General features: G+C 38.7%; 1 protein-coding gene across 3 annotated transcripts in view; it reads right to left on the reverse strand.

Annotated features, from left to right (window-relative positions):
• Window positions 1–1399: 1399 nt before the first annotated feature.
• The window catches only part of LOC114655623 (aldehyde dehydrogenase, dimeric NADP-preferring-like), a 42205-nt gene continuing 21383 nt past the window's right edge, over window positions 1400–22221 (reverse strand). Inside the window, exons 3-9 of one of the 3 annotated variants that reach the window (XM_051931342.1) lie at window positions 19723–19931; window positions 19161–19278; window positions 17914–18055; window positions 17670–17836; window positions 12174–12273; window positions 11244–11506; window positions 1400–5375 (exon numbers count right to left, since the gene is read on the reverse strand). In XM_051931342.1, coding sequence (XP_051787302.1) covers window positions 5364–5375; window positions 11244–11506; window positions 12174–12273; window positions 17670–17836; window positions 17914–18055; window positions 19161–19278; window positions 19723–19823 — 903 coding nt within the window. In that variant the 5' untranslated portion in view covers window positions 19824–19931 and the 3' untranslated portion in view covers window positions 1400–5363. Of the gene's footprint in view, window positions 5400–11243; window positions 11507–12173; window positions 12274–17669; window positions 17837–17913; window positions 18056–19160; window positions 19279–19722; window positions 19932–22221 lie in introns of all 3 variants that reach the window. The other 2 variants (XM_028806747.2, XM_028806748.2) reach the window with 2 other exon arrangements.

Consider the following 22221-nt stretch of genomic DNA (forward strand, 5'->3'; position numbering starts at 1 on the left):
TTTTTCTTGGCTTCGGACATTGAAGAAAAAAAAAAGTCTCGTCTTAGCACTGCCCAGAACTGCAGGTCGATGGTTTTCCAATTCTGCTACACATCTGTGCTTTGCCATTCTGAAAGAAAATCTTAGCCACACTGGCATACAAGACATTAATGGGAATCTCAAAGATATGTTTGTTTCACATGGTGGTGTATGGAAAACTGCCTCTTTTTCATATTGTATTAAGCAATTTAAACATTAATATATTTGACCTAAATATAACAGTTACAGAGGAGTACAAAACAGAGAGCCAAAAGGCAAAACAGCTTTGTGATGCTGGAGCAGGACATGCCGCCATGACAGATGCTGAGAGTCCTCCTCCGGCTGTGGTCATTGGGACACTGTTACTTGTTAGCTTATTTAGAAAACCTATTCTATATCAGCGTCATGTTTAATATGATACGAGTCACTGATTCACCCCTAGATTAATTTTTCCTCAGACAGTTACCCATCTTTAGTAAATAACTTACACTGCCCTGCTTAATAGAATAGTTACACCACTGGGTATTACCTTGTGCAGAGTGCACACAGGGATATACAGTTAGGTCCATAAGTATTTGGACAGTGACACAATTTTCATAATTTTGGCTCTTTACACCTCTACAATGGACTTGAAATAAAGCAATCATTATGTGACTGAAGTGAAGACTTTCAGCCATAATTTAAGGGGTTTACCAAAAATATCGCATGCGCCATTTAGGAATGACACCCATTTTTTCCAAAGAGCTGTCCAAGCAAGTAAAACCAGTCCATCATTAGGCTGAGAAAACAAAACAGACCCTTTAGAGAGAGAGAGCAGAAACACGAGAAGTGGCCAAATCAACCATTTGGTACGTTCTTAAAAAGAAGGAATGCACTGATAAGCTCAGCAACTCCAAAAGGTCTAGAAAACCACCTGCTTGAAGTAAAGCTGAAGAAAGTCTACACTTTATTCACACAATTGCTTTGTTTCAAATCCATTGAAAATTGTGTCACTGTGCAAATACTTATGGACCTGACTGTACACTCAAAGGCCACTATGTTAGGTTAACACAAAGAGACTACTCCTCAAAACCCCAATTATGTGACTGCAACTCAATATACATCTTGTCTAGAAGTGGCCGTAAGATTTGTTGTTTGGCAGAACTTCACAATGGGCAGGGCATGTACTCAACAGTAAGTGACGATGACCATGGTATAAAATTGTTTGTGCCAAATGTAGTGGTCCAGCAACTCAGAAACAGCTACCCTCCTAGGATTTTCACACATTACGGCATTAGAGCCTCTACAGTTTACAGAAGAAAGTGCAATAAGCAAAAAAATTTAGTGAGCAGCAGTTCTTTAGGTGAAAACACTTATTTTATTAGGAAAGTGTAAAAATACTCAAAAGCTTTTTATAATAGTGGTGTGCAGAAGGACAACTCTAGTGCAGAACACATTGGACCTTGAAGCACCAAGAAGAAACAAATTAGCACAGAGCTAGATAACATGGTAGTAACATGGCTTCAAAACATTTCTCTCTATATAAACAAAGACATATCACTAATAGGAATGTAATGATTACAATACTACATGAGTACTATTGTAACATAAAACAAAATAAAGTTAAATCACAAATATCAACACACATGTAGAACACACACACACACAAATAACAGGCAACCAGTTAACAATCTAAAGGAACAGCAGCAGAAAGTCATACTGCTAGCGGAGAAGAGACATGAGATCATCAAAATCTGATGATCGGAAGACTGAAACAATGTCACTTGGTCTGAATGACGTGGTGTGCATTGTGCAGGTTAACATAATCAAAGATGAAGATTTAAAGAGAATGCGGAGTTCATCAGCAGTTACTAGTTGCTGCTGCTTTTTGAGGAATGCTGTTATTGACAGACAGACATAAATTAAAAGCTGTGTCATTCTTAATGAAATCTACAGTTTCAACTTAAATTATCTAAAGTTTGTATTCAGTTTTACTTCTGCACCACAAACACTGCTCTACTCGCAGGATTTTCTACTTCTCTTTATGTGAACTCATGTCTCTGATTGCTGAGGCATGAAGGTAACACTGGCTGACAGAATGAATTTTAGTGTGCAGGTCAATGTGTGACTTGTGTGTCCAGCATACAATTGTGAACTGCAGTCTGACACTCCTATATTTTTATGTGTATTTCAGTTCTTACCCTGGCCACTGATTGGCTACTGAATGTATTCCCATAGTAACACCTCTCAGCCCATAAGCCATCTTCTACTTTAAACAGACGAGAGTTTGCACAGGGTGCTGAAGCGATTGGTCTGATGCCCCACAGCCTCAGTGCTTCAGTTTCAAAAGGCACAGTCAGTATGGAGTGTGGCTCATTCTCTCGGTAATATTTTGTTTTGTTTGGAAACTGCGGTTTCCTCAAACATCCCACAGACTTGCATTTAAAGTTAATTGTCAACTCTCAACTGTCCAGAAGGATTCTTGTGCCTTGCACAGGACTTGTGCCCCCTGCAAGATTAGCTCCCACCTTACACTCAGACTGAGTCAACAATGACACTGAGTGGATGAATTATTGATTATTAATCACTTGTTAGTTAAATTGATCCACTCCTTTAGGTGTTGTCCATAGAAGTGTTCGCCAATATTGACCAGGCAGAGGTGTAGACCTGGGACTCAAGTAATATAACTAGAGAAGAGCAGAAACCGCAGTGAGGGATTTAGAAGAAACATCCAGTATATTAATGCAATGAAGTGGATTACGAATTACAAATTAAATGCACTTAATAATTAAGCTTTTTGACTTTTAATGTAAAAGAGCAGCCCTTTATATTCATGACAATTATGACAATTATCAAAATCCTGGTTTTAGCAGAGACTTAAAAATGCAGAAGAGTGGGCAACCCACGCCAAATCACAAATGTATATTCCATTGTTTACATGATACAAATGCTGTTTAAAAAACACAAGTCTTACTTTGCGCAGTTTCAACACTAAGTCGTTATGTAAGAATGATCTCACACCGTGACGCATGTTTACTCTGCACATCATCCTTGAAATTCTGAAATGTTCAAATCATTCAATGGTGTCTCAAATTTGAAAGCTCTTGTTTTTAAAAACATCTTTGCAAAACCCTTTGTTTTTATTTAAACAGTTCTAATGTGTATATATTTGAGAAAAATTACCAAATGCTTTTCCTCTTACTTCTTCAAAAGAATTGCATTGTTCATACATGGTGGCTTGTTTGGCGACTTCACCTGTCCACGTACTCAGTGACAAACTGGATGATCATTACTGACAGAAAATTGTTCCTGTGGAACGACTGGGGGCAACAAGGAAAATAATTGTAAAGTAAGTAAATACTTCCAATCTAAGAAGATGCCAAACAAGAATTTAAAAATTCAGAGGAAGCAATTTAAAAACATAATAAAACAGATGACGTTGAGTGGAACACGAAGCAGACTACATTTCAGAGATGAGTAGTAGGGTTCACAGACATGAAACACTGATAACGTCTGTCAATTTAATTTGAAGTACATATTTATATTTGGTGCTAAAACTAAATAAATGTATTCCTGTAATGTTACTTAATACTTGTACTCTTATGAACCTCACCAGCACAGCTATACATTGATAGCCTGACATGGTAACTTCACCTTTCATCGAGGGGGAGAGCTGCTAACTGCTGGCCATAGTAGCAAATGTCCTGAGACAGGCTCCATTGTATCCTACTTTTATTTTAGCAGGGTCATTTTTACCACAGATTTTTGTTTTGTTTAAACTATTTAAACATTTTGTGAAAATGTTTTATGTATTTAAAAAAGAAGCATTAGGCTGGGTTTATACTTCACGCGACACGACGGGTGTGCCTGTAGATGCTACTGCTACTCAAGCGGTGTACTGTTTATGCTTGCACATGTACTTTATGTAAATCTGGAGGATTCTACCAGGTGGCAGTGCGAGATATCATCATGGTGAGAAAACAACATTAAGGCTTCGCTGTGTTGTGAATTGCCATTAAATTCCCAGGACACCTTGCCACAATATTTCTGAATAGGATGGATGTTTAATGATTACATCCATCAATCCAGGGACGTGCCCATTCCAGCTAGCATTGGGCACGAGGCAGAAACAATTCCTAGATGGGGCATATGCTCAATACATTAAACACTCATTGTTTTAAATGAAGAAAATGCACTACAAGTGTTAACTGCACAGCATCATTAACATCAAAGTTGGCCAGCAACGCTAAAAAGTACGACAGAGAAGCAGAACTGCAGGGTTAAAAATAAAAGGTGTTGACATCACTTTGCTACCAGATTCACTTTTCTGGGTCTACTGTGGCACCATGACGTCTACTGGCACTTCTCAGGCCCTCTTGAGATTATCCCTTGTTAATTACTATTACTCATAAACAACCCAAATGTAAGAATCATTCCATCATAAATCATTGGTTTTAATAAAACCTTTGAAAAGAAACAGAAACAAAAATAAACAAAGAAAGGAGAATTAGTAATCTATTCTGATCCACAAAAAATGCATTAAAAGAATGGCCTGATGTGGGAGAAACTGAAGCCACTAACAAACCATCAAATTAAGAAAGTTCTGTTATCAAAAGTGATTGGCTTCTAATTAAGCAATTAGTTTGGAGTAATATGGATATACAAATGAATGGAGTGATCTCACAAAAAAGGCTCTAAATTTAACCTAGTAATGTGAACAGCAAAATGAAGGCTGAGCTCTCGGAGCAACAATTAAAAAAAGTAAAATCTGTCAAACCTTTGTCGTCTTTTGATTATATGTTTTCATCCAAGAAGTTGAAGTTGATATTCTGAGAAGGCGGCAGATACACTGACCTTCCAGTTACCATACTGTTTCTCCCACTGCCCATTTCTATTAGCTTTGAAGGCTACGACTGCAGTTGTAAAAAGCAAGTAGCAATTTTTTCTTCATTTCATATGAATATCCATCTCATGGTACAAGCCAGGACTAAAGGTAAGTGTCTAACAGTCGTTCCTTAATATTTCCCTGAACCTTTTGTAAGTTGTATAATTTGGCAGTGTGTTTGATATTTCAGACAAATAACAGTGGAAATTTTTCTACTGTAAATTGCTGGAAATTAAAGGATCTCACTGTACCACACAATAGAAGATGGCAGATGAAAAATATCTGCAGTCTTCCAGTTATATTTCATCAAGATATACAGTTTTTTTTTTCTTTCTGTAAAATTAATGCTTCTTCTTTGGGCAAAGATCCTCAAATAATTATTGAGTAACAGAAAGAGTGGTTGGGAATCTTCAGCAATTGAACAAAACCTAGCTGATCTTCTTTTTCTTGAAATGAGACATCATGGATGACTGGAGCGTTATCATTTGAGACCCTAGGAGCGTTATCATTTGAGACCCTAGAAATATAGACAACATTTAATATCATGTAATAAACAGATATGCAAAAATAAAAAGCTAGAGTATAGAACCACAAATTATACTATTTGTAACAACAATATCAGACCCACATAAACTAATTTAGGGTCACAGGAGGCCTAATCCTATCCCAGCAGAATGGAGGCATAATATGAGCCAACCCAGGTTGTGACTTCCACATTTCCCCTGACACGAACAACAGTTAATGACAGTTATGGGACAAACGTCTTTCTTGTCCTTCTACTTGCCTTTTTGCCATGCACCCACTGGCACCATAGTGACCCTTCAGTTGACCAAATTCACAAGGCATCATCACAGCGGTCTGCTCAAACAGTGTCATATGCATCAATTTTACAATTTTGTCTGATGATCACTTCACACTATCATCACTATTGCTTAATTCATCTAATGGTTCAATTTCATTTTGTTCCAAAGCTGTTTTTACAGCTTTTCGTTTACATGCCATTGTGCATTTGTTTTTAAGATTCCACCTAGCTCATTAATATTGATGAGCTACCTTAGAGTGACAAAATGCATAGACATACAGTATTCAGGATTTATTTTTAAGCAAAATGTTATTTTATCCACTAGATGGCAGCAGAACACTGTCCCAAGGGTTATTTGGGTTTAATGCTGTGCACTGAATTATAAGAGCTAAATCCTGAGAGACATTTGAGCTAACTGTATTTATATAGAATTTGGAGCCCAACAGACACTTAGGATTAACGTTAAGGAGGTTAATGGCTTCTATTTAATAAAAATTTTTGGCATTTAAAAACATCAGAAAATATCAATAAAAAAACAAACAGTAACACACAAAAACAGAGAATAGATCAGTAGTTTTAGCCAAAGATTTTGGCAGCTTCACAGTGTGCAGTATATTTATGAAAATACGAAAGAGTTGTGAATTTACACCTAAAAAATGTGTGTGGGTGTGTAATGAAAGTTGTATGGTGCAGATTTTAAAAGTAGGGCAGCATGGTGGTGCAGTGGTAGCGCTGCTGCCTTGCAGTAAGGAGACCCGGGATTGCTTCCCAGGTCCTCCCTGCGTGGAGTTTGCATGTTCTCCCCATGTCTGTGTAGGTTTCCTCCCACAGTCCTAGGTGCATTAGTGATCCTAAATTGTCCCTAGTGTGTGCCCTGCGGTGGGCTGGTGCCCTGCCCAGGATTTGTTCCTGCCTTGCGTTCTGTGCTGGCTGGGATTAGCTTCAGCAGACTCCTGTGACCCTGTGTTAGGATATAGCAGGTTGGACGATGACTGAGATTTTAAAAGTAATGCTTTGCATTCTTATAGAAGGCACAGAGATGTTCAACATAAAAACACTGCACTAGGAATATTGTGTATTCAGTGTCATTGAATCACCACATGGTAACATCCTAAACCCTTAATAAAAACACAAAGTAGGAATAATGTAGTGCATTCTAATTAATACAAAAGGGGAATACAAAAGGGAGAAATGTAAAATAAAAATTATAAAAACTTCTCAAGCTCAGTTGTAACCCGTTAAACTTTTTGTATAATTTATCAAGTTAGAATCTCCTAGTCTTTTTCCGAGTCCTCACTTTTTTGCATTCGTCTCTCCTTTTCAACAGGGTTCTTATTCTGCAATCAAAGGACTGTTACATTTGTCTTTTTTCAGAGTCTGTCTGTCCCTTACATGAAGCAGTCATTTATACTCCACCTTGTGGTCACCAAGGTACAGTATATTTTCTCCTTGTGGCTTCTGAAGCATGGCGAAACGTTGAGTAGACATTGTGCATCAGTACACAATGGAGCTTATTAGCCTCAAACGTGACTCCACTCATATAAGAAAGCAGAGGCAGCTCCTGTCTCATCCGAAGCACACTTCAATATGGTGGAACGTCTCTTCCCAATTAATTTATTGCTTTTGTTGGCTTAAAATGTTCCCCTGCTAAGTCAAATGTTTTCCTCGTCCTGGTTTTGAAGGAAAATTGCTTATTTATCATATACAGTTGTTTTGTATTTACAATCATTCCTAATTCCCTATTGCTTTCATGATGGAAGTATCTTGCTCAACTGGAAGAATCCTAATCCATCCTATATAATTTGGTGGGAAAGTGATGTCTTATACACAAAAAAAAATGTAAAAAAAAAAAAAAAAAAAACATCACATTTTCATTTAGTTCTAAAATTGTCAGCTTGGCCACTCCTTCTGTTCGTTCTTGGTTTGCGCCCTCCCCTACCCTAACCTATGATCTATGGAGGAAAAGCGAAAGCTTTAAATTCATCAAAAATATCGATCTCCGGTTTTTGATTTATCTTGACATTTTCAGGTCCCCGATACCAGAAATATCTGTCTGTGTGTGTTTGTGTGTCAGTTTCTTGAGGACAGTCTAGAACTAAAACGGCTGGAAGGAAAAATATGAAACTCAAAACTTAAGCATATTATGAGATGACAATGTGCTGATTAGTTTTTCAGCCAAAACGTGCAAGAGAAAGAGGCACTCTAGAGGAACCCTCAAATACCTTAATTCTGAAATTATGAATTGTTCTCGTCAATTGCTATAATAATGACCTATTTTATGATCAGAAAGATCAGCATAGGAGCGGTAAATAATTATTGAAATCTTACATATTTTAGGTAACTTTGTTCCTAAGCCGCAAAGCCTACTTGACACTCATGTCTGAATTTTTTCTTCTGATTTTATTTTTTTTTTTGTATGAGAAAGTGTCTCATAGTAGGCATTTTGCATATATAAATCTCTAAAACTGTAGAGGTGGGGAACTGGTTATGATTTTGTAATGTTTAACAATGTTTGCAATGACCACTTTCATAGGTGTAGTTGTATTTTGTACTATAGTGGCAGACATGTCTCCACAATTACTTCAATACATTTTAATGGGATGTGGATGATTCATACTTTTCATTTAACCAGATAATTTGAACTAGTATTTTAGCGGTCTGTGAAGATCCTCAGTCATCCAGATTAAATTATCTGGTAGTTGAGTTATGGCAACTGGACTTCTTTCTTGTTAGGTAGGCCTAACAAGAACGAAGTCCAGTTGCCATGACTCAACTACCAGATAGTATCTTAGCTCTTTTCTTTTTTCTTTTTGATAAATCAACAAAAAAACAATCTCTTGGCAAGAACAGCCTTCTGTGCTTATGATATTGCACAATAAATTAGAAGGATTTCTTCTGTATGTATCCAATTCATGATCTTGCATTGTTGCACTAAGGTAGAATATTCCTAAATACAAGCAACAAGCAATGATCTCACAAATGTATTTTCTTTAGGCTTCTGCCTGAAATATCCATCTGACCACATGTCGATATGTGAAAATGATAATACTCTAGATCAGGGGTGTCCAGCTCCAATCTTGGTGGGCCGCAGTGGCTGCAGGTTTTCATTCCAACCCTTTTCCTAATCAGTTTCCTAATCAGTTGCTAGTTTTCACTGCTAATTAACTCATTTTTCCCTTATTTTAATAGCCTTGTTTTTACGGATTCAGTTCTCTGAATTGATTCTTTAATTAAATGGCAGCCAAACAGAAATGAGATGTGAAGTGAGCCAACAAATGACCAGCTAAGTTGGGGCTTCAAACTTCAACCAAGTTCTTAATTAGAAGTTCATTCTTGTTGTTAATTAAACCAGTTATTTAATTCCATGGCTTATTGCTGCTTTCATTCTGCCACAGCAGATATTTCCAAAACTATTGATTTTCTTTTTTTCTAAAAAGACTGTCAAAATGTTTTAGTGACCAGAGCAGATCAGCCTTACTAAGACCTTTACCTTTCTTTATTTTCAGATATTGTGTGATGGGCACCGGTTAGACCAGGGGTGTTGAACTCCGGGCCTGGTGGGCCGCAGTGGATACAGGTTTTCATTCTAACCCTTTTACTAATCAGTGAGCAGTTTTCACTGCCTTTATTTTAATAGCCTTGTTTTTAAGGATTCAATGCTCTGAATTTATTCCTTTCTTCATTAAATGACAGCCAAACAGAAACAAGATGTGAAACGAGCCAACAGATGACCAGCTAAACCGGGATTTCAAACTCCAATCAATTTCACTCCAACCAATCCCTTAATGAGAAGCTGATTCTTGCTGTTAATTAAACCCGTTATTTAATTCCGTGGCTTGCTGCTACTCTCATTCTGCCACAGCAGACATTTACAAAACTGTTGATTTTTCTGTTTTTATAAGAATACAGTCAAAAATGTTTTGGTGACCTGAGAGATCAAACTTACCGAGACCATCACCTTTCTTTATTTTCAGATATTGTGTGATGGGCACAGGTGAGCTGGTCATGTGGCGGCTGGTTTTGTGTCTCATTATTGTTTGGCCGGTAATTAAGAAAAAAAGAGACAACTAAGGGGTCTGAGTCAAGTTAATTAAAATTAAAGCAAAAGAAGTTAATTAACAGCAAAAACTGAAGAAGATAGTTAGAATGAAAACCTGCAGCCACTGCGGTCCTCCAGGACCAGAGTTTGACACCCGTGGGTTAGACGGTCATCTGTTGGCTCATTTTCTCTCTCTGTGAGGAAAAAAGAGACAATTCAGGGGTCTGAGTCAAGTCAATTAAAATGAAGGCTTAAGAATTTAAATAGCAGTGACTCGTCACTAATTAAGAAGATGGTTAGATTGACAACCTGCAGCCGCTGCGGCCCACCAGGACTGGAGTTAGACACTCCAGTCTAAATTGCTTTGTATGGCTAGAAAGTAAGGTATCACTTCTTCACACAAAAAGTAATGCAAGTCTTGACTACTTCGGTAAGAATTTGAATCACAGACTCTGGTGTGGCAAAGCAAATATGGGGTTCATGGCAGTGTAGTTTTATGTTTAATGTGTGACAAGAGTGAAAACTTTCTTTACTAGTCTGTACAGCATCTGCTGAGGCAGCGCTCCATCAATGGAGATTGAATTTCTTTGGGTTGTCTTTATATACATTTTCTTCATGTTCATAAAGATGTTTTGAAAGGCAATATTAAAGTCCAGTTATGCTTGCTTGTTTTTGTTCAGTTAGGAACCAAAGGAATCGGAAAGAATGTTTTTGAAATTTGATTTTATTTATTATCAACGTTGTTTCTTTTCCTGTATAGTCAATACGCATTCTGCGTCTTTTTAAATGTATGTGCAACATATTTATTTACTTCCTCTTTAATTCTTACTTTATATTGCACAATAAAGATTTTTGATTACAATTAAATTTGATCAGCTAAAATCAATTTATTATTTTAAAAAAGCAACTTAAAGTTAATTTTTTTCAGAAAGACATTTAAAATTACCCTGACATTCAAATTTTAAATATTAGTATCCACCATCTGTTGCCACTCACCTTGTTAAGAGCTTGAAAGATTTTGCTAAAATGGTGGGAAAATTTTCCACTTACAGTATTTACAGCTATAAACCAAATACTGATGTACTCTGAGTGTAACTGCTACAAAAAGGTTTCTACCATGCTCTTATTCTTTTGTCTACTCAAAAACTGGGGCAAATTAAATAAATGAATGTAAAGAAGTTCAATTCAAATGCATCATCCTAATCGGTAATGTAACTGGAAAGCAGTACATGGGTTTTGATGTTTGCAAGGAGGTCATGAAGCACAAACCAGCTTGCACACATCAAAAGGAAAGATCTGGGGGTCAGAAAATCCAAATCAATGAGCACTGCATATAGCCCATTTGAAGTATGCGGACACCTCTGCACCGTCATTGTGAATATCAATAGGAAACTAAAGATCTAAAGATACAGTGTATGCAATCTGTAAAATTATTTGTGAGTGCTGTAAGAGATACAGAGAAATGGAAAGAATGCTTAACAGCTCCCAAACACACCAGCTCAATAAAAGAAAGTGTGTACCTTTAGAATAACGACCACCAAGGCAATGAGCAGTGCTAGGGCCAACAGACTAACGAGAAGTATAAGTAAGGTCCATCCCAAGTTCTTTGTCCTCACTCGCTTCTGCATAAAGAATCTGGCCTTGTGAAGCTTGTCTGCATTCATTGGTGGGTAACGCACATTGTTCATTCCTTCCATCGTGAGAGACTTGACAAGGCAGCCACGGCGGTGACTGAATTGATCAAAGCTGTGTTTCCCATGATAGCTGCCCATGCCACTTTGGCCTAAAAGAAAATACATTGGACACAAAGGGTAAATTTATTTAATATGGCAGCTGCTAGTCAAACTTTCAACACAAGCTGCCTTCACTTCCATTGCTAATTCATTCATACTTTGGTTAATTACCATAAGTGTAAATTACTGCTTTCTTTACGAAAAAAAAACCCACTCAAGTTAATAAAGATAATAGATGTGCTAATGGCCACATTGTGCTGTTGTGTGTCAATTAAATTTGAATTTAATTAGCTTTAACTCAGATTGGAACTTGATATATCTAAGGGACACAGTACCATTTGTGTAGGCACTACTGATTTACAACACTAAGGGTCTCGGTTCAATTTTCTGGTCTGGCCACTGTCTATGTGATGTTTGCATTGACTCCTTGTATCCATGTAGGTTTTCTCCTGGGACCCCCAAATTCTTCTGACATCCCAGAACATGCATGCCAATTAAATTGACAACTACAAATTGATCCATGCGAGGATCTGGTATCTACCTCAGAAGCATAAAGGTCAAATGCCAGAGTACACACTGGCACAAACCTGTGCTCAGCTGTTTTGAAGTTGCCAATTCACCTATTGTATAATGTACATGTTTGGGATAACGCAATAGGAAGTTAAACTGTTTATCTACTAAAATAACCCCTGACCTCTCCCACTTCTTCCAACTTACCCACACCCCCAAAGGGAAGTGACTCAATAGTAAAATGAAGAAGTACATCATTGACTGTCACTCCTCCACTGGACGTTTCTCTGATCATGCGGTTTATCACCTGTAAGGAAAAGAGAGGATGTGACAGAAGTAGATTACACTCAAAGTATGCATTGTGCCACCTCAGAAAGTGAAAATGAAAATTGCCAGAACACATTTAAACTTTACACAGAAGTGAAATTCAGCTGGTATAGATGAAGCCAAATGTTGCATTCGCATCTGAATTCATTGTCGGTCAGTCATTTCCTAACCCACTTAGTCCTGAATAGGGTCTGCCCCAGCTAGCACAGGGTACAAGACAGGAACAAACCCAGGAAAGGTCGCCAGCCCATCATAAGACAAACCCACATACACACACACACACACACACACACATCCCAACCACACACTATGGCCAATTTAATATCATCAATCCACCTAATCTGCATGTCTTTGGACTATGAGAAGACATGCAGACACGGGGAGAACATGCAAACTCCACACAAGGAGCAGCAGGGATAGGAAACCCGATCTCCTTACTGTGAGGCAGCAGCTCTACCACTACGCCACCATGCTGCCCTGGAATTTATTGTGATTTAACCAAATACAATGTGCCTTAATCTAAACTCAGGTTACGTTCACCCCTTATTTTGTGAGTTACACTACAGTATTAAAGAAGAGAAATATAACAACTCAGATCAAGGCTGGAGACATACAGTATATGACACATTGTTTGGTCTCATATTTTGTGAATGTACTGTATTATCTTTAAAGTTTAGTGGCACAGTGCTTTGAATTGCTGCCTCAGCAACGGGGGCATCAGTTCAAATTCCCTCCTGCATGACGTTTTCATATTCCTTCCATTTCTGGGTAGACTTTACTTGGATATGCCAATTTCTTGTCACATTCTAAAGATATAAATATTAAATCAGTTAATAATTTCAAGGACATTTTTTAGGACCTGATAATTATTGAAAAGTTTCAAAATATTTGAGCCAATGCACCTGAACGTGTAGGCTTAATTCTTTTTGAAGCCTTCTAAATCTTTATGGATTATCTGAAAATGAAGAATGAAAGCTGTGTAACGAATAAAAAAATGTTACAGTAGAAAATAATCAAGCATAACTTGGGGGAGAGGCAGCGGGTTGAACACAGAGAAACTACATCATAATCTATGTATTGTAATAAAACTGCACAGCTGTGAACCACTGGCGGCAAGTGTTCACAGTGTATAAGTTAATGGAGGAGGAGTATGAATGCTATAGTCCTATTGGTGGTGCCGAGCACCATACACAGAGAAATCGGGCACATGTCTTAGCAAAGCCCCACTAACCATTATAGCAAGAACGGTTATATACATTTATATATTCAAATTGCGAAACATGCAAATATTCACAGTGCCCCAGTTTATAGAAATGAGACAGGCAGTGACATTCTTGTACGTGTGCCGGCATCTGGTAGCACACAGAGAAATGTAACTATAGGCTATAAAAAGTTTAAAGATTGTGTGTAAAACTGTTGACCAATAATGAAGAATGTTTCTGGAGTCCATTTGCTTTGTAGTATTTAACCAATCACAACTGATGGCTAGTGAGAGTGTAGGACTACACAGTATGGTGATCAGTGGCCTGAAAGTCATGGTGCTGGCAGCGATCAACAGATTACTCAGGGCATAGCACAGCATGGCTGCTGGAAGGGACCAGCATCTTACAGTGAGTGAATGCTTCGCAGAGCAGAACAGCAGCTTGAGGCAGTCATTCATGTGAGCCAATCACTGAGGTGATCACTTGGATAGCTTCAGACAATACAGGATGCCTAAGTTAAGTGCCAGATCTGCCAATGTGAAAGGGATTTTCAATTCAGTGTTTCTGTGCATATAAACAGGAAAATGCTGAATCTGTTAAATTTTAATACAGACATTCTGATTTTACAGTGTTTGTCAGTTATACTACTATTCATTTATTTTTAAAATACAGAGAGAGGAAAAGCAAAGAGCTGGATTTTCCTTTCATGTCTCTTTTCGGAAATTAAAAAGAAAAATTACCTGCACTGTGTAAGGTTTTTCTGTGGCTTACAGTTTTCCTCCCACATATGCCTGAAAGGTTAACTGGCAATTCTAACCTGACCCTGTGTGACTGGTTTTGTGTCGGTGTGCCTTGTGATGGAATGGTGTGGGGTAGGCTCTGGACCCTGTGACATTGAAACAAGTTCAACAACAGATGAATGTTGCAGTGTGTGTAATTTGTGCTTTAGTTGTATTCTGTCTCCCCTTTGGTTTGTCACAAATATATGTAACATATCTGCTCCATTAAAAAAAAAACAAAAAAAAAACACAAACAAAAGTAAAACTAGTCAAGGCAATCCACCCATGCTCTGCTCCAAAGTAGAAAAAGGCTAACAGTGGCAGACTTTCCAAACTGAGGGGCCATCATCATTGTTGTCAATGTTAACTGAGCTGAAACACCAGTATGTAAACATTTTTCCCATGCATTATCAATGGATACAAGAAAGTATAGAAAGGTGAAGGCAGACATAGTAACACAGAGAGGGGAGAACCATCTGAAACTGAACAACACCAAATGAAAAGAGTTTGTGGTGGACTTTGGGTATGACAAGGAAGCCTTTGAATCAATCAGCAAAATGGGGGAAGAAGATGGAGGTTTTATAGACTTGCAAACATCTGGGGGCTTGTTCTGAACAGTACACTAAAATGGAAGAATAACACAGACCTGCTGCGCAAAAGAAGCAACCTGACAATCTGTTCTTTATGAGATGGTTCATGTCCTTAAAATGCGTGAGGCAAGCTGCCTGAGTTGTTCTTCCAGTTCATAGTGCCTCATGCAGTGTTCTATGCTCCTGTTCCTGTACTAAAGAAGTGGTGCACCAGAAGACATATTTAATGATGTTGTCAATTCAAAGCTTGCTGTGATCTGCACAATGTTAGATGTGCACTACTTGTAATTTTGCAGTGGCATTACAGAACTGACCCTAGACTCACTAGAGACAGCGACAGAAAAGGGATGATGTAGTGACCTCTGGAGTTTTAGCCACTAGTTCATTCTACCACTGTGTACTAAGAGGAAGTACTTTTCTTTTTTGCCTGTAGCTGTTAAACTGTATAATGCCTCCTTCCAATATGCCTGTCTTCATACGAACAAGTAATAACAGACACTTTGACACAAGGTCAGTATTTGTTTAGGTTCTCTTGATATCTATCAGTTAGTATAGTACTATGTATGAATTTCTGTTTACATTTCAGGGTCTTGACCTTGTGTATTGGTTTGCACTTTTTACTTTCCATTCCAAGTCCATGTGCATTATTTCTCCTGGTGCCATGCATGTTTCCTCTTGGGGATCAATAAAGTAATATCCCTCTGTCCCTTGGTTTGTGGAGCTTTTATGGAGTACAGAGGGCCAGCAGTGCAGTTCAGTAAAGTGGTTGTCTGTGTACAATTAGTTAGACTAGCTTTATGATTCTTCATCATCATCCTTTGTGGTTTGTGGATTGGATAAGCTTTAAATATGTTAACGGTGTAGATGTATTCAACACAAAACTATTCTCTGCCACTATGAAAAAATAAAGGATATTATATAAAAAAATATATAAATAAGTTAGAAAAAAGTATATTATATATAAGTAGTGTACTATATCTATATCTATCTACCTAGCCTTAAATGAAAACACACAAACCAATATTTTTCCAGCTTTACGTACTCAATGCAACCTATAAAATCCAAGTGGAAGATATCATAGCTACAGTTCAGAAAAATTATAAAAAAAATCAAAAACAAGAAATACTGGTTTGTGTGTTTTCATTTAAGACTGTAAAGCAAAAAAAAATGGGAATATGTTGAAGGGGGTGATTCTTTTCTACACCCACTGTATATCTATATACAGTATCTCACAAAAGTGAGTTCACCCCTCATATTTTTGTAAATATTTTATTATATCTTTTCATGGGACAATACTGAAGTTATGACACTTTGATACAATGTAAAGTAGTCAGTGTACAGCTTGTATAACAGTGTAAATTTGCTGTCCCCTCAAAATAACTCCACACACAGCCGTTAATGTCTAAACCGCTGGCAACAAAAGTGAGTACACCCCTAAGTGAAAAATGTCCAAATTGTGCCCAAAGTGTCAATATTTTGTGTGGCCACCATTATTTTCCAGCACTGCCTTAATTCTCTTGGGCATGGAGTTCACTAGAGCTTCACAGGTTGCCACTGGAATCCTCTTCCACTCCTCCATGACGACATCACGGAGCTGGTGGATGTTAGAGACCTTGTGCTCCTCCACCTTCTGTTTGAGGATGCTCAATAGTGTTTAGGTCTGGAGATACAGTATGCTTGGCCAGTCCAGCACCTTTACCCTTTACCCTCTTTAGCAAGGCAGTGGTCGTCTTGGAGATGTGTCTGGGGTCCATATGTTGGAGTACTGCCCTGCAGCCCAGCTTCTGAAGGGAGCGTGCTTGGCATTCATGGTTCCCTCAATGAACTGTAGCTCCCCAGTGTCAGCAGCACTCATGCAGCCCCAAACCATGACACTCCCACCACCATGCTTGACTGTTGGCAAGACACACTTGTCTTTGTACTCCTCACCTGGTTGCCGCCACACACGCTTGACACCATCTGAACCAAATAAGTTTATCTTGGTCTCATCAGACCACAGGACATGGTTCCAGTAATCCAGGTCCTTAGTCTGCTTGTCTTCAGAAAACTGTTTGCGGGCTTTCTTGTGCATCATCTTTAGAAGAGGCTTCCTTCTGGGATGACAGCCATGCCGATCAATTTGATGCAGTGTGCAGCGTATGGTCTGAGTACTGACAGGCTGACCCCCCCACCCCTTCAACCTCTGCAGCAATGTTGGCAGCACTCATTTTTCACTTAGTGGTGTACTCACTTTTGTTGCCAGCGGTTTAGACATTAATGGCTGTGTGTCAAGTTATTTTGAGGGGACAGCAAATTTACACTGCTATACAAGCTGTACACTGACTACTTTACATTGTATCACAGTGTCAAATCTTCAGTGTTGTCCCATGAAAAGATATAATGAAATATTTACAAAAATGTGAGGGGTATACTCACTTTTGTGAGATACTATATGTGTGTATATATATATATATATATATATATATATATATATATATAAACACACACTGTAGATAACAAAGAAAAGGGGGTCAGAATAAAATTGTCATAATAATCAAGATGATTCAATTGATTCTTTATGTCACCATCTGTCCCTTTACCACTTTAATGAATTAGGCCCAAAAATTAAAGTAATAAAATATAAATTGTGTAAACTAAATAGGGAAAATGAAAATCATAATAATCATAAATTTGTAACATTTGTAAACTGGTTTTGTGAATGCACTCAGATCATTAAGAGAAGGTTTCTTAGTGACTCTACCGTGCTATTCCAGATTGCTGTCAGTTCAGTGTCCCATCTACTATTTAAGTGCACCAAAACACTACCTTCTGTTTTTCAGAGAAGATATATAGCGCCAGTGGCTTCTCCCTCTGGTTAATGAAATCAATAGCTTCATCCAAACTTTGGACGCACACCAATGGGAGGACAGGCCCAAAGATTTCCTCCTGCATCACCCTGGAGTGGGGGGCTACATTCACCAGCACTGTGGGAGCTAGAAAACAGAAAGGACGTTATAAACTTAGAAGTTCTACATATGTGACCAGGTAAAATGCCTTAGAGTTAACTCACCAATGTAACGGCTCTCCTCATCACTCTCCCCTCCCACAGCCACAGTTGTCCCCTCCATCAAGGCCATCACTCTGTGGAAGTGGCGCTTGTTGATCATGCGTCCATAATCTGGAGAGAGCTTAGGGTCTTCACCATAGAATTCCTGAAAGTACAAAAGACAGTAGCAAACTCAGAAGTGGGCAGCACTAAGCAAGCAGTTACAAAGCTTTATCATTCAGTCACGAGTAGTGATTTTAGAATGTAAATTCTTATGGTGCCACACAATATTCACACACAATAAAATTTGATTATACAACTATACTATGAAGGTACTACACTGAACAGAACCACAATCACACATTTCATGTAAATCTCATGTAAGGAAGTAAAGGAGAGACACTGCATGCCTACGTTAACAATTCCTTAGGACACCAGCATCAGTGACATTAAAATGTTAGCTAAATAAAGCTATCAAAAAAAATCACACAAATGAAAGTACAATCACATCAAAAGCATAAAGTCTCACAATCAATTACTCAAGGCCAAAACCAGCATCAGGACACCAGAAGTGCAAATCAGTATTCATGCACTAAATGGCACACTGCCAGTCCAAACTAGTCAACAAGCCAGTCAGTCCACGAAAAAGGTAAGAAGAAACTCACCAGGTGTTTGCCGGATGCTTTCCATGGCTCATTTCTGATTTGCACTGCATTGCCTTGCCTAGGAAAAGCTTAAAATGGAAGTGCAAACACACAATTTAAAAACTATATTGGGCAAAAGAAAGTCTTGGCCTCCATGCCTCACTGGGTAACAGAACATTCAGGTTGTGCACACACATGTAAGGGAACATCTAGAACTCTGCTGGGTCAGTAGGGTCAGCCATACTAGCCCTAAACAAGCTAGCAGGACCCAGTTAAAAAAAAAAAAACACACAAAAAAAAACACACAATTTCACATACTTCAAATTGTGATATTTTCTACAGAAAACCCTACTGTGAAATTATGATGGAAAATTGGAAAAACTGATTTTTTTTCCATAAACACCGTAATAATAAGTTTAATTACTAAGTAACTTTGCATAATGACACAATCGTATGGAGGCAGGGCAACTATTTGCAGTCCCTTAGCAGAGATCAACAGTTTTCTAAGCTCAAGGGTCTGCAAACACTCCACCTGACGCCTGGAACCCCACCATTGGAACTATGTCACTAAGTTTGGTGATATGAGCTATTTTTTGAGCCTAATGAAACCTAGCAGTCTGGGCTTACCTGCAGAGTTAATCGGATCTCCTCCACCACTTGATGCTGGATGCTTGACTCACAGAGCACATAATCGGGGGCGATGCAAGTCTGCCCACAGTTCACAAACTTTCCCCAAGTGATGCGGCTGTAGGAGAGGGCATTGATAAGAGAAGCTGATTAGGTGGTATCTCTTGTAACAATGAATGAATGTTCCTTTTGTAAAAGTGTCCATGACAGCAATGCTTTTGTATTGAATCCAGGAAGCCAAGCCATAGGGAAAGTGATTAATGCATTTAACAAATGATTACTAGATGTGTGGTATAATTAATAAATAAAAGTTCACACATGGAGAGGCTTGAATGTCACCAGAACTAGTGAGCTCATACATATCAATTGCAAGTCAGGATTAAAGGTTTAAATGTAAGACACTATAAAAATACCAATGGGTGTTACACATGCATTGACACACAGAATCCACAGGACCAAAACTCCCCTCCATCCCCCACCTCAGAGTTACAGTCTGCAGTCCTAAGAGCCACATTAAAGGAGTCATTCATATGTCAACAGCCTCACAATTATGCTCTCTCACCGGCAAGCTACATGAATGTCACAGTTTTTGTCAATGTAGCAAGGACTCTTCCCACCAAGTTCCAGAGTGATGGGGGTCAGGTACCGAGAGGCTGCTTCCATCACCAGTCTACCAACGGTGCAATTACCAGTATAGAAAATGTGATCAAAACGCTGCTTCAACAACTCCTGGGTCTCAGGAACACCACCGTTCACCACTGGATACAGCTCCTGGATAAAGCGAAGATAGAATTAGTTACTATTAGAAAGAGAGCTATCTCAGCACTTATACAACACATTCAATTTGTTAATGGTGTGGGCTTCAGGAGATGAATTCAGTCAGTCAGTCATTGTCCAACCTGCTATATCCTAACACAGGGTCACAGGGGTCTGCTGGATTGATTTATGTTCAGATCTTGTTACAGCAGAAAGTTTGGCACAAAAATATACTAATTGGCCGTGTAATACTGGACGACACAGGCAGGCAAGTAGACAGAATTTTATTGATTACCAAAACTGACGTGCCACGGCAGCAACATAAAGTCACAATGCACAAAAGCACACAAGTGCAAGATTATGCAATAATATACACATTATGCATTTATTATATAGTACACATAAAGAAGGGGCAAAAAGAAAAGTAGTCAATTTAAATTTTGAGTAAACAAACCTCTACGAATTCAAAGCCAACTGCACCATCCACAAGCTGTCAGCACCTCAGCTGCAGAAATCTGGTAAGACTATACCATGAATAAATGGACATGCAATTAAGAATTTCAGGGTAACTATGTACACATGACAATATTACTACTACGACAATGACATTACTGCTTAACCTTTAAACCAATTACTGAATGCAACTTTTAGTGTACAGTCCCATTAATATTTGAGATGAACCCAATACATGAAACATTTAAAAGGTGCACCGGAATCAAAATGAGAATACAGATGTGCACAGAATAGGTCAAGTAAAGAAACCACAGGTGTCTGCTGTTTGAAGGGGATGCATAAGCGTAATGTAATTGAAGGGAGAATCAACAATAGTTTTCCAACAAAATCTACTATATAATAAAACAAAGTCTGTGTGTCCAGTCCTTCAGAGCAATACGATTGGTCAGTTTGTTTTTGGTGTGATTGGTTCAGTTCAGCTTTGGTGATGTGACGAAAGAGGAAGCATGAGGAGGAGTAAAGACATATAGCCAATCGGTGGCTGGTAAATTAGTGACCAATTTTAAATAAATAATTGCACCCCAAGAAGGTTCAAGCTCCAGTTGGGTGTGGGTGTGTGTGAGTGTGTTTCACTCTGTGGTTAATTAGGGAAATGGCAGACTGCACCGCATACACAAGCGGAGTCGGGCACATCAATGATGCCATGGAAGGAGTGGTTCCTCACACCCATACTCAATTTTGCGGCATAAAATAAAGGAGCCTGCACAGGATGGAAAGAGTGAGAGAAAAACGAAAGAAAGAAAGAATGGAGGTTAAAGATGGCTGATGCTCAGGGGCTGCTGAAGTGAATCTCTCTGGCTAAGCTGTTTAGGGAGCTGTAGTGATGCAGTGCTGGATGGTGTGACTCACTGTGTAAGTCCAGGGAGGCAGTGAAAGTTGGTGAGGCTCAGATTATTAGCCCTATTGGAGCCATGGGCAGTAGGGACCTGAGCCTGGGTTCAGACTAGTTCAGTTCCTTGAAGCCATGAGCCAGGACCTGTGGAAGAAGGTTGGCTGCGCCTGTTGGTTTGACTTCTCTCCAGGCTGGTTAAGCCAGGGGAGACATCCATTTTAAAAGGGAAGCACCGGGGACATGTTTTCAAAGGCTAGACTCCTGTGTAGGATTTTAACCTCTTTCAATGGCTTATTTATTTGTTTTTATCCTTCAGTTTTGCACTGTTTTTTAAGGATTATTTATTTATAATGGATGGAGAACTGCACTTTGGGACACTGCTTTGTTTTTGACTTTGTTTTTAATAAAGGCACTATTTCACTCTATGCACCTCCCCCTTGCTGCTGCATGTGTGTCCTCATTTGTCTGGCTCATCCCTTGGGTTCATTATCAGCAGTAGTGGGTTCAAGAGGCTCCCGGAAGGACCCAGTAGCATGGTGTCAACCCGCACTGTCACAAGCATATGAAGTATGCTGAGAGAGACACCTTCAAAGATGGCAAGAATAAAAACAGACAGGAGGAAGAAGTAGGCTTTACAGGGATGCACTTAAGAGAGGAGTGCCAGTGAAGAGACATTCACACATGCAACTACAGAGAAAAGGCGCTGAAGATAAACGTAGGGCAAGAGATAGTAATTTTTAAAAATTATTCTATTACTTGTCTACAACAGGTATCATGGCTAGAATAATAATAAATATTTTTTACTCATCCCCTTCTCCCACTTTCTAGATGAATTGTTTGTGGGTCAGACTCACAGGTTCCCAATGCCAGTTCCAACAAGAGGGGGAACAAAATAGGATCAAACTTTGAGGTTCCAAAACATCCTAAGGTACACTCGGGCATTGCCATATATATTTAGTT

Source organism: Erpetoichthys calabaricus, chromosome 8, assembly GCF_900747795.2.
Source record: "Erpetoichthys calabaricus chromosome 8, fErpCal1.3, whole genome shotgun sequence".
NCBI classification, from domain to species: Eukaryota; Metazoa; Chordata; class Cladistia; order Polypteriformes; family Polypteridae; genus Erpetoichthys; species Erpetoichthys calabaricus.